We start from the raw sequence: 12,463 nt of genomic DNA on the forward strand, positions 1-12,463 counted from the left end.
TCATCAGGAAGATAGACGACAGCTGTGGTGGGAAAGTTACAGGCACTGCCCATAGGGCAGGGACAGAAACTCTGAATCTTCACAGCTATTTGCTATTGCAAATAACCATAGAATTCAAAGTCAAGAACTGTTTAGCGAAAAACTGACAGCAATGTAAAGGTCTGTAGAACAGTGTTTGCACAAATCACTTTAGCATTTTTGATATTGGAGTTGTTTTTAAAATGACAACAACTGACTGTGGTTGTGGCCTCACTTAGACTAGCTGTTAGCTCATCAGTCCCATCAAACTTAAACTCCCAAAATGAGGTTATTTTAAAAGCTATTTACAACAGGTGATATAATACTTATTCATATGCATTATATACATGCCCAAAATTATGTCAAATATAAGACCAACACAAAGGAAAACATTTTTTGAATCTTGGTCTTAAGTGTTCTTATAATTTGGGTTTGATCCTATCCCTGTTTTGTCCATTTCCCGTGTTCTGTTACAATTTGTCTTAATTTTTCTGCAACTTTGTTTAAAAAAACTCCAAGTTTATGTTCTAATACCAACTTGTAAACCAAAGTCCAGGTTCTCAGTAAAACATGAGGACAGCTGCTTGATGAGATGCTGCTTGCTTCCCGATAGTGTCATGAAATGATGAGTTTGTAATATTTCTGAACCTTTGATCAAGTAAGAGTAACATTACAACATAACAATATTATTGATTTTGACATTTATCATTAAAGCAAAGCATTTCACATGTAAAAACATGTTATATTCTTCTGGTTTTTCTGTAAGGGAGGTGTCTTAAAATTCAGGAGAACGTCAGTCTTGTGCTTTTATTGGTTGCATGTTTTGTACACCCTTGATGTATGTCATATTTCATATTATTACATATGCATATAGGTGGAAATTGACCCAACAAAACAATATAATTTTATATTTTGTGTTGGCTTGAAAACTTGTGATGATGACGAATAGAGTCCCATTATAGTTTAGTGTATTTGTGACGATGGGTTCTAACAGTAAAAGCAACTGGGCAATATCCTCAATAATTTTCCTGTGTTTGTCTGTTCAGTACATAAAATATGGTTTACATTTTCAAGAAGAAGGCAACCACATTCCAGCTACAGCTCATCTGTTCCCTCAGTGATCATTTCTGCTACTAAGCCTGCTTTATTTCCAGCGAAAACCTCCACTGGATAAAGCTCAGTGGCTCTATCACAGGAAACATCCAGGGCAACTTGCAGTGCATTAAACATATAATAGTCTATTGAAATTTTATGTTTTCTGCATTTGTGTGAATTGTATCTCAAGGACACTTTTGCTATAAACTTGCAACCTCTGAAATGGCATAATTTCCCAAATGTTTAAGTTTGAAATTCTAATCTGAAACGAGGTATTTCAACACCAAGATGCACACCCAGCAGATTCTGTTGAATAATCGAGAATGTTATGTTGGGCAATTCTGGAAAAAAAAGAAGAAGTAGAAAAAGAAAGTTTGCACAAAAAAAAACCCCACAGAAATTGGGAAGAACTGAGCAGAAAGTTAAATCCTCTTCAAAGCTGTACACATATTCCTGTAGATATCAAGGTAAGATAAGACAACAGCTTATTGATTTTCTGGGATGACACCAATAAAGAAATGGAGCCCCACATCAAGGATAAAAAGATAGAGTACCGAGGGATGGACTACAAGCCAAACATGTGGCACTCTTTCTTCACCACCTGGGACTCTGGGTCTGGACTGGTGCAGGTGTGGTTCGATGGACAACCTTCCATTAAGAAATTTATCACCTCTGGAGTAAGCATCAGTGGACCTGTTATAATTATTTTAGGACAGGTAAAGCTTTTTTCCTTAGTCTGTCTTACGTTTATAATTCAGAGCAGATATTTAAAATATTGGCTGTCAAACCTTGGTGTTCCTAACAGGAGCAGGACTCGCATGGCGGTGGATTTGACGCGAGGCAGTGTTTTGTTGGCATGATGTCTGATGTCCACATGTGGGACTACACCCTGCCTTCCTGTGAGATCCAGAACTATGTGGACGACCGAAACTACACTCCAGGAAATGTGCTAAACTGGAAGGCGCTAGATTTTCAGATTATTGACAAAGTGCTGATAGAAAATAAAATAGCAGTTTGTTACTAAACATTTGAAAGCGCAGTTAACGTAAGAGGCTTGTACCTGCCTAATAATAAATACATCTTTTTTTCTGTGCTTTTATGTCCAATGCAAGAAATTACTAACGTAAGGTTATGTTAGACCTTTGCTTAAAGAATGACAAAATCTCACTTCAAAATGTCTAAACCACAGGTGTCAGACTCCATTCCTCAGAGGCCGCTCTTCTGCATGTTTTAGATGTATTCCTGCTTTAAAACTCCTGCTTGAAATGGATGACTTGTAGACCTGCTTCTGGAGGACTTGCTGATTTGGTGAGGAGGTAATTAAACCGTTTGAATCAGGTGTGTTGGAGCAGGAAAAACCTAAAACTTCGAGGACAGTGGAGCCTTGAGGCCTGGAGTTTGACACCCCTGGATCACTTCCATGTTTCCTTTTGCCTGAATTAGCTTACACTCTTACACACACACTGCTAGGGTTTTTATGTTATCAGCCTTTGGGCTCATGTATAAAACTGCCTATGTGAGACGTGAAGGTCAGACGGCGGGCGCCACACCATCTGGCTCTCCCAAACAGAGATGTGTTATGGTTATGCTATGATCTGGACCAGCTTTGGCCGGCTCAGATCAACCCCTTTTTCTTCTTCCTTTAATAAAAGAGAAAGCGCAAGTAAGCGGGCAGAACTTCCTGGACAGCACGCCGTTAGGAGCTGTTGTGGAATTTCTCCTCTTTGCAAAGGCCTTCACAAAAAGACAACGAGCCTCTCCGGTGTGATTCTTTCCTAGCAGGTTAAATAAATCAAAACTCTGACACACACACATGCACACACACAATACATTTATGCTGTAGACTACTTTAACTCGGAGAAAGTTTTGGCTATTAAAGTTATTTTTTTAAAACAAACAAAACACTCCCTACTGTACCTCATCTTTGAGAATTTAAAAGTTCTAAGTTAGTGTACAGCAACAAAAATGCATTTCCCCACATTTTTAATGTATTAGTTTCTTTACCTAAGAAAAGTTTCACAAAGTTTACAAGGGAGTTTTGCTGCTCTAACTTGCTTGTCAGATAAGGGTTGTGTAACACTGTGTGGGCAGCGGACTGAGGACTGTGTTACTGAACAGATGTTCTGTCAGCAAAATAAATGTTTCACAACTGCAATTCAATAAACCACTGTGAGCTTGTTGGTTTTTTTTTTTTATGACAACATTTTTGCAGTCTCAAAAAATAAACTGCTCCTCTTAGAGGTTTGCACATTCATGTCACCCAGAAATACAAAACATTGGGAATTACTAATAAATAAATAAAAATAAGCATATTGGGGTGAAGGGGGTGCACTTACATTATCTGGGTCAGTCTTTAAGATTTATTTAAAAGTCAGATTTTATATTCACTCAAAAGGTTTAACAGACTTTCCAGCATCAAAGTAAGACCTGTTTTTTTACACTTTCTGTTTTATTTCAAGTAGGAAGCTTGCGGTTTCCTCATGTTTTATCACATTTCCTTGTTCTTAACACTAAATCAAACTAATTATAAAACAGACTTTTAGCTGTTCATGCAGGTCATTCTATGCAGCTGCAGAAAGTCACAAAAATTAGTGAGACAGTATAGGACTGTGTTCTTCATGTAGTTTTAAAATGCACAATAAATCATTTCTTCTGTTTTACCAGAAACAACCAATTTTGAAATTTATTTTCCATACAAACAAACAATGACATAACTCTGATTTGTGAAATTAGGGCACTGTAAGTAAATAAGTCTGAGGGTCAGGAGTCCCTCTTGATAACAAATCACACACATTGCCACACTGGACTTTTTTTATTTATTTAGCTTTTTCCAAAAAGTTTTATTTGCTATGAAATGTTGCCAATTGCTTTGTCAACAAAACTACTAAATACGAACTTATTTTAATCTCAGTGTTTTCATGAGGAAAAACACTTTTGATAAGTTGGTTAAAAACAGTGATGGGATTTCTTGAAGTACAAAAACATGTTTTTTTTTTAAATCTATCTCCAGAAACTAAAAAGTACGGTTCAGTCAAAGCTTCTTTCCTTCCACAGTTCACTTATTTTAATGAAACTAAAATTCTTTAAAGGGATGGATTTCATCCACTGCCTTGCATGCTGACATTTTCAACATAGATCTTAGGTGATCTCCTCGTACCCAAAATTTGTCTTTGAGATCACTCTCAGCTAGTACTACATCAAATTTTAGGTTAATATCTGTAAAGGTTATTGCTATTTTTGCGTTGGCTAAGGTTGATTAATTGTGGCAGTCATCTTGAATCAGATCAGCTCCTAAAGTTAAGCAGTTGTAAATGTATATGCAATAATTAATTTCTGAAAGTTTTATGAAAATCTGTCCAGTGGTTCAGACAAATAACCAAATACACACACAGACACAATCTATGTCAATATTACGAATATGGTAGCTTAGAAACCTGAACTGGAAATGGGTAGAATACTCCCTCCAGATTGGGAATGAGCCATTGCCTCAGATGGAGGTGTTCAAGTATCTGGGAATGTTGTTAACAAGTGATGGTGGGATGGAGCTGGAGATGGATTGACAGATTGGGGCATTGATTTGGTCAGTTGTACTAAAGTGTTGGGTCTAGATTTCAACCCTCACCTATGATCATGAGGTTTGGATCATGACCAAAATCCTGACCAAGATCTTGGATACAAGCAGCTTATATGAGCTTTGTAGGGTGGCTGGGCAGAGCCTTAGAGATAAGGTGAGGAGCTCTGTCATGGGGAGCGTGGATTAGAGCCGTTGCTCCTTCGCATTGAAATGTATCAGTTGAGGTAATTCGGGCATCTGATTAGGATGCTTATGTCCCACTGGGAGGAGACTCCAGGGTAGGCCCAGAATTTCCTGGAGGGTTTATGTAGCTTCTCTGGCCTGAACTGGAGAGTGTTGCTGGGGAGAGGAATGTCTGGGTTTCTCTCCTGGTCCTGTTGCCTCTGAGACATGATCACCAATAGAAGAAGATAGATAGAAGACAGACGGATGGATGGATGGATGGATGGATGGATGGTCGGACGGACGGACGGACGGACAGGCGAATTGACGGATTGATGATAGCCACTGAGGGTTGTCAGAATCAGAGTTATCCAAAAGAAATTGGGTTTGCTCCAATGGCTCATGAATTTCTTCACTGTCAATTGTGGCAAAAAACAAAACAAGGAAAAACAAAACTGTTATAATAGGTAAGAAATAACCAAGAGTACTATATTTTCATAGGCCTAGTTTACAAACCTTTATTTGCTCAACATATCATCTCTTACAGTTTTCTTTTTAAAAATTATCAGCTAAACAACTGATTCATTACTGAGTATCAATATCTACAACAGCACATCCTTAAATCACTGTAAAATTTACGATTTTGAAAGTTTTATTTTTTATTTCAAAAATCTTTTTGCTATTTTTTGTGTTGCTTTGTTTTCAGAACAAATTCTTCAGAATCAACATCAGAAGGACTGAAAATCCTAGACTTCACAAAGAAAAGATTGGAAGATTGCATGTCTAAATAGTAAAACTCTTTGATTAAAATGTAGCGAGTCTAAATAACCTATTAATAACTATTTCCTTTGACATTCCAGGTATGTGTGTGGGTGGGTGGATGTTAACTGATCAAAGATTTAAGTATTTTAGGGATTATGTTAAACATTTGATGTAACTCTTTTAAATGGTGTTCTACTGAGACAAAAACCAAGTGGGCTTTAGATCAACCTTAAATGCATTATCAGAACAACAAGTCAAATGAAAACAGCTTATTCTGGACATTTTCAGCAAAAAAAAAAAAATAAATAATTGAGGTAAGTTGAAAAGAATGTTGAACCTCCGTAATGTGGAAAAGGGAGTTAATGACCAGTTGGAAAGGCTGACTAATTTGGTTGAAAGCAAAGAGAAAATATTTGTTTGTATCTGGGGTTTTTTTGTGGCTTTTTTTGTCCTATAAAAGCATGTGTCTGAAAAAGGAATCTAGAGGTGCAATCAAGTTAATGATCTAGCCCCTTTTATGTGTAATGTGATTGTATGGAGAGGTGACGCTGATTAACATGCTGCAAAGTCTTGAAACATATAAACAAACAATAACACTGTTAAATCTATGTGACTTTTATATGTGATTTCAAACTTTACTTTGAAATGAGCAGTGGGACACGACGGGTAACGTGGGATAAGAGTTCGGAGTCCTGCTGCTTTGTAACAGTTTTTAATTATAGCTTGTTTTTTACAAGGAAAGACAACTGTGTCTTTCCTCGGAGTCCTTTTACAAATGAAGGGGAAGGAATCAAACAATCCTCACTGCAATTAGCAGAAGACCTGTGTCACACCTGACCCACAGCAACCTGGTGTGCGTTATAATGACAAAAATGTCAGGTCACCCAGTGGTTGTATTCCTGATTACATGTTTTTTCGCAAATTTAAAACCACTTTTTTCCCCCCTCACTAACTTTAAATGATTAAAAAGAGGCACCCCAGAGCACTAATTGATGTTTTTGCCCGAAGTTCTCATCTGTTGTTCTCTAGATTGCCACAAGCACACACCTCCTCTTCAGCAAGTGTCATTTATTAGGCTGAAACAAGAAGTTTATAATAAATTAGATTTATTTTAACAGAGTTATGTTTATCACATACAAACATATGATATAAAAAATGGTACAAAACTTAAAGTAGTTAATTTTTAGTTACATACAAAATCCTTAATAAAGAGTATTGTGTAAATGCGCTTAAAAAAAGAGGCTGAAGAACATAAGGCAGGAGATCCTTGTGTTCCGTGAGATCTGTCTTCTTGTAAGTTTTTGTTTGCTGCCCCGTCAGCTTTTTGTTTGGTTTATTTAAAGTATTTACTTCCTTCATGTTCCTTGTGTCCACTTGCATTCTGGATTCAACAAATCAACACACTGTGGCATTTTAAGGTTCATTGATCCTAATTGAAAGTATCATTAAGCTCATTTGTATAATTTAATACCTCAGCTTTCTAAGGAATTAATACGTACTGTATGTTTATTTATTTTTTTTTCAATTAAGTTCCAACATGTTGTTTTTATCACTTTATCCAGATAGTACATTTCACACACTCTTAAGAAAACATTTTGCATACAGTAAGAGATGTATTTCTCTCAGATTTAAGAGAAAAAACTAAACTAAAACAATATTCACTGCAATTTGAGTCTGGTTTTAGGACACGTTTCCAGCGCTGAAATAAACAAAAAAAAAAAAAGACAAGACAAATTTCACTTGAAGAATGCAGACAAATGACCTGCCACTAAAGTCATGCTTTAAGAAGAATTTGAAGTCACTTTTCTCAAACTTTCCATTAAATGTCCTCAGGGGGTAAAACTCAAACAGCTGTTACAGATAGGTGCAGCTTAGTCTTTGGGACTTTTAAAAAGCATATTACTAATTATCCTAATTAAACTTTTTTATTATTCAAAGCTATTTCAAAATCTTTTAAAGTAAGAAGAATATTGTTTTGTCATGCTCCTTGATAGGAAAGTACAATGTTTAAAACATTCACATTTATTCCCAAGATGGAAAATAAACTAACATAACAAAACAAGCACCAACCTTTTACAGGACCAGAACAAAGATTGTTTTTTTTATTACAAGTGAGGTTATAAAGACTGACAACTATTCAGAATGCTGTCTCTTTGATTCAAAACAGAATAATAAAACTGAGCTTCAAGACTGATGTGAAGATGAGCTCATTGAACTCATCTTTCTGCTGTTTAAATATTCCTTGTTAGATTATAAATGTTGGTCAATGCATTGCATGCAACACTGATTGCAGTTTTGTTTATAAACATTAAAATACTTCATTATCATTTTTATATGGCCAGCTGGCCTTCATACACTAAATGATATTTAAAATAGAATTAGAAAACCAGACTGAAGATAATAAAGCTGTTTTTGCAAAGATATGACAAGGCAAAAGCTGAGACTAACTGTTTTTCTGCTCCATGTGTCTTTACTAAAACTCTGAACACATCAGAGAGAGAATCAGACTTATTTATTGAGACATAATAATTTGATTAAATGGTGGCTCAGAAGCTGTGAATAGTTCAAATGGACTTGTAAACAAAAAAATGGGACCCGAGCTGGTTTTTCGGGTTCGGGTGCAGGTCTAGCAACTGTTTTAGTGGAAATACCTGTAAGTATTTTTCCAGCTCTGATGGACACACTGACACTGAGAAGAATAGGGAGGCGGGACATGCAGCATATAAAAACAGCTCCACTTCATTGTCTCCACAGCATCCTGACACAAACTCAAAGGTAAGATTGAGACACAAGGTTTGTTGCTAAATTAAAGAAATGCACCTTTTTCTGCTTGTACTTCACTGTATAATGTTTCTAGCAGGAGCAAGTATCAAAACTGGAAGGGACGCTACAATGATGAATCTTAACAACTTAGGATTGATTATTTTTATCTTTTTTGTTTGTTTGTTTGTTTGTTTACTCATTGGACTTTCTATCAGATGGCGGTTTTGCTTCTCCTTGTGATGCTGACAGCATGTGCTGCAAGACCCCAAGGTAAAAGAGAGAAAAAACAAGTGTTTTCAACACTAAAGTTTATCTAAACTGATTTCAATAACAGAGTTGCTTTCCACTTCGGGTATTTAATTGCATCTTAAATCTTTTTTTTGTTTTTTTTTACAAAATGAGAGAGAAAGAGCAGCAATGTAGTGATTCTGTTGGAATTAATGCTTGCTTGTGTTGTACAGAAAAATAATTTCTAACAGTATCATGACACTAAACTCTTTGGTATAATTATTATGTACATTTTAGTGTTGTGTTTTTATAATTTTTTTTAATAATATATTCTCCAGATCTGTCTGGACAAATGTTTACCTTTCCAGAAGAAACCAATACAGCCAATGTGAAGATGGATGTAGGCAGAGAGTCTATAAATTCTGCAACTGTCTGCCTCAGGTATCGTTACAACACAAGAAGAAACCTTTTATACAACTGTGAAAGCAACACAAACTGTATAGTAACTGCACTTCTTTGATCACAATTCTTATAGATTCATTACGGACCTCAACAGACCTTATGGCCTCTTTTCTCTGTCAACAACCAAGTTTGACAATCATTTTCTGATTTTCAAAAATACGGCTGCTAACTCACTCGATCTCTACATCAATAATAAGTCGGTTCGATTTGAAGGGCTGAACTACGAACTGAATGCTTGGCACTCTCTTTGTGCCACGTGGGACGCTGCATCTGGACTCGGACAGATGTGGTTCGATGGGAAAGGTTCAGTTAAGAAGTTCATTGGTGGATCAGAAATCAGTCAGCCAAGTATTGTCTTAGGACAGGTATATTTTCAACATACTGCCCCCTTGATAAAGTTTTGGAAACACATTTAACAATTTCTAAGATTATTAATATTTTTTATCTGACCTCTCTACATTTCCTACAGGAACAGGATAGTTATGGCAACAAGTTTGACAGCAAGCAGTCTTTTGTTGGCATGATGTCTGACGTCCACATGTGGGACTACACCCTGTCTGCTTGTGAGATCCAGCGCTACATGGATGATCTGAATTTCACTCCAGGAAACGTGCTGAACTGGAGGGCGCTGACATTCCAGGCTACTGGAAGAGTGCTGATAGAAACCAAGGATATGACCTGTAGTTAAAGTCACACTAGAAAAAACCACTGTCAGCAGTCATTCTTAGGTTCTCTGTGGTAAATGTTCTTTCCTTCTAAACTAAACCAGCAATATTAAAAATTGTGTGTGGTTTTCAATGGGAAAGGTATTGTCTTCAATAAAACCAAAATCTTTGGTCACCAGGGAAAATGATTTAAACGTGTAATTTGTCTTGGGCCTGCCATGTTGTGTATTGTTTTTCCTGACAATCTATTAAAACAGCATATTTTAAACTGCAGTCATGTGTCTATTTGTTTATGTTTATGCATAGTGATATTTTTGTGTGTGTATTACTTTTGAAGAATGGTCAACATTTTTTAAAGTTCCTGATGGAGTTAAAATACATTTTTTCCAAAAGTTTTATTCTTGTGAATAAGATGAGTCTAGACCAATTGATACAACGTTACTATTTTACAGCTTTATTCAACATGCATATGAAACAACAAAAATACCTCTATAGATGCACAAATTTAAAATTTCCATCTGGGTTTAAAATGGGTCAAATACCAAAGAAATGCAGACAGAAGTTAAAACTAAACTGTCAGACTTCCTTATGATTTATTTTGCTTTTTAGATCTATAGGTTTTTTTAAATTTGTTTAACCTTGTACAGCTGTGGTTTGATAGAAAGTTTACAGTCAGGAACGGATCACACATCAGCTGACCAGTTGTTGTCCTAGGACAGGTATTGTTTCTACATATTTGTCTTGTAAATTTAGTCTGTTAGGTTTTTTGATAGTATGGAGATTTATGAGTCTTTTTTTCAATCGGAAATTAGTTTTCACTGTGGGAAAAACCTGTAAGTATTTTTCCGACTGTGAGCAACACACTGACACCAAGAAGACTGAGGAGGAAGGACCAATATTAAAACTCAGCCACAGTCATAAACTTGGCTGTTGGAGGCAGTGTTGAAATCAAGCAGTCTTCTGTTGACACAATGTCAGAGGTCCACACATGGGACCTCCCACCCCCACCCGGTGAGATCTGGCGCTACATGAGCAATCTGAATTTTACTCTGGGAAACGTTCTGAACTGGAGGGCACTGACATTACAGACTACTGGAAAAGCCTGATAGAAGATGTGCAAACATCCTGTCATTAAAGTCATCCTGCACAAAAAGCCTTTTGTGCCTAATTCTTGGCTTCTTAGTGACAAATGTTTATTCCCTGTAAACTTAACTAGCAAAATTAAAATATTTTTGTAGCTTTATACCTGGGGAAAGTACAGATTTTTAGTAAGGTTGAATATCTAACAGTAATTTATAAGTGTAAACAATGTCCCTAATAATCATCATTAAAACCTACTGTAAGTGGATAAAATGATCAAAATGTGTAACAGTTATTATGTGATATTGTCTTAAGCCTGCAATGTTGTGTATTATTCCTGATGCAGGGGTTGAAAGTGTTTCTCTTTGAACATATAAGCACTTCTTTTGTACTTTACACAGTTTTTTTCTGTTGCAAGAAGCATAAAGAAACAAACACAAAAATATTTTCATACATACAAAGCTATGACTAATTCCCTGCCAAATTTACCCGTCCTATTGGACACAAAACAGGACAAGCGCAGAAGAGAAACAGTCAAAGAAATTGTCAAACCTTTTTATGAGCCATCTGTATTGGTAAAGCTATAGGATTTGTATGTTTGTTTGATCTTACCAAAGTTGTAAATGTACGCATATGATTTACACATCACATTCTGAAAATAACCCTTGATAATAGTTGTTCTTCAGTTACTCGTGCAGGTAGACTTCTTGAAGGCTGATTGACTTGCCTCACTACCAAATCTGTTTTTACTGAATCCAAATAAGGATCTTTAACATTTTTCAGGTTTAGCTCAAAGCTAAAAAAACAGGGAAACACAAAGATTCAAAGTGTTCAGCTTGTTTAAGCTGGGAGAGAGAGAAAAAAAACCTAAACTGAGGAACGGGGAACACATGGGGAAAACACAGAAGGAAGGAAAAAACACACGCTCAGACTCCCATTGTGATACTTTGATGTAGGCCCTGCTCAGATAGGGCACAATCTCATCAATCTGGTCAGATCTCTGTTTCTCCAAACCAAGGTTGTTAAAAGAGCTATCGACAACAGGTAAGATATTAATTGTACCATGCTTTTCCACAAAATCCCATTTCAAAGTATCAGAGCTATTGCTTTAAAACAATAAGACTTGCAATTACTAAAAGTTTCCACCTTTGTTATAGTTTCTTTTTATTATGGCTCTTTCATCTGTTTCTAAGTTTTTAGGCAGGTTGAATGTGTCAGGATTTGAGTTGTTTTTGGTCATGTTTTCTCTCGTGTTCCCATAGTCCTGTTATCCCAGTGTTTAGTTGATTCCCTGTGTTTAATATTGATAATTCCCGTGTAGTCTTTGTAAGTTTTTGTGTAGTTTTGCTTCACGTGCCCTCTGTATCATTATTCACCTGCCCTCAGCTCAGTGCTTTCATTTCTCAGCTTGCCTCACTCATCTCCACCTGTCCCTAGTTTGTAATCAATCACCTGTTTCCATTTCCTCGTCAGTTGCCTTTATATTCAGTCTAGTCCATCTTCTCATCACCAGGTCATTTTTGCAGCTATGAGCTATCTGGTTCTCCTTGTCTCTCCCACCTTGTGTTCCGTGAGATCTGTCTTCTTGTAAGTTTTTGTTTGCTGCCCCGTCAGCTTTTTGTTTGGTTTATTTAAAGTATTTACTTCCTTCATG

The 12,463-nt window shown here is 36.4% G+C and overlaps 3 protein-coding genes across 6 annotated transcripts in view; all 3 read left to right on the plus strand.

Annotated features, from left to right (window-relative positions):
- Positions 1-1,528, plus strand: part of LOC108241080 (serum amyloid P-component) — a 13,196-nt gene extending 11,668 nt beyond the window's left edge. For both annotated transcript variants that reach the window (XM_017425001.3, XM_037980185.1), the window contains one exon: positions 307-1,528. The gene's annotated coding sequence lies outside the window, so the exon portion shown is untranslated. The remainder of the gene's footprint in view (positions 1-306) is intronic.
- LOC108241064 (serum amyloid P-component-like) lies at positions 28-2,206 on the plus strand. Its single transcript, XM_017424979.3, has 2 exons — positions 28-1,829; positions 1,919-2,206. The coding sequence occupies exons 1-2, from the start codon at positions 1,632-1,634 to the stop codon at positions 2,135-2,137; spliced, it is 417 nt and encodes a 138-aa protein (XP_017280468.1). The 5' UTR covers positions 28-1,631; the 3' UTR covers positions 2,138-2,206.
- A 6,102-nt stretch (positions 2,207-8,308) lies between these two features.
- The window catches only part of LOC108241050 (mucosal pentraxin-like), a 4,482-nt gene continuing 327 nt past the window's right edge, over positions 8,309-12,463 (plus strand). Inside the window, exons 1-5 of one of the 3 annotated variants that reach the window (XR_005234237.1) lie at positions 8,309-8,386; positions 8,590-8,644; positions 8,941-9,043; positions 9,138-9,429; positions 9,534-9,802. Coding sequence is in view for 2 of the 3 variants with exons in the window: in XM_037980471.1 (XP_037836399.1) it covers positions 8,590-8,644; positions 8,941-9,043; positions 9,138-9,429; positions 9,534-9,752 (669 nt within the window). In the remaining variant the exon portion in view is untranslated. Of the gene's footprint in view, positions 8,387-8,589; positions 8,645-8,940; positions 9,044-9,137; positions 9,430-9,533; positions 10,003-12,463 lie in introns of those variants that run through there. The other 2 variants (XM_037980471.1, XM_017424961.2) reach the window with 2 other exon arrangements.

This window comes from Kryptolebias marmoratus, linkage group LG16 (genome assembly GCF_001649575.2).
Source record: "Kryptolebias marmoratus isolate JLee-2015 linkage group LG16, ASM164957v2, whole genome shotgun sequence".
NCBI classification, from domain to species: Eukaryota; Metazoa; Chordata; class Actinopteri; order Cyprinodontiformes; family Rivulidae; genus Kryptolebias; species Kryptolebias marmoratus.

Coding starts and splice junctions, on each gene's coding strand:
- LOC108241064 (XM_017424979.3), top strand. CDS start 1,632: ATGGAGCCCCACATCAAGGATAAAAAGATAGAGTACCGAGGGATGGAC. Junction 1,830..1,918: donor TTATAATTATTTTAGGACAG/GTAAAGCTTTTT, acceptor TGTTCCTAACAG/GAGCAGGACTCGCATGGCGG.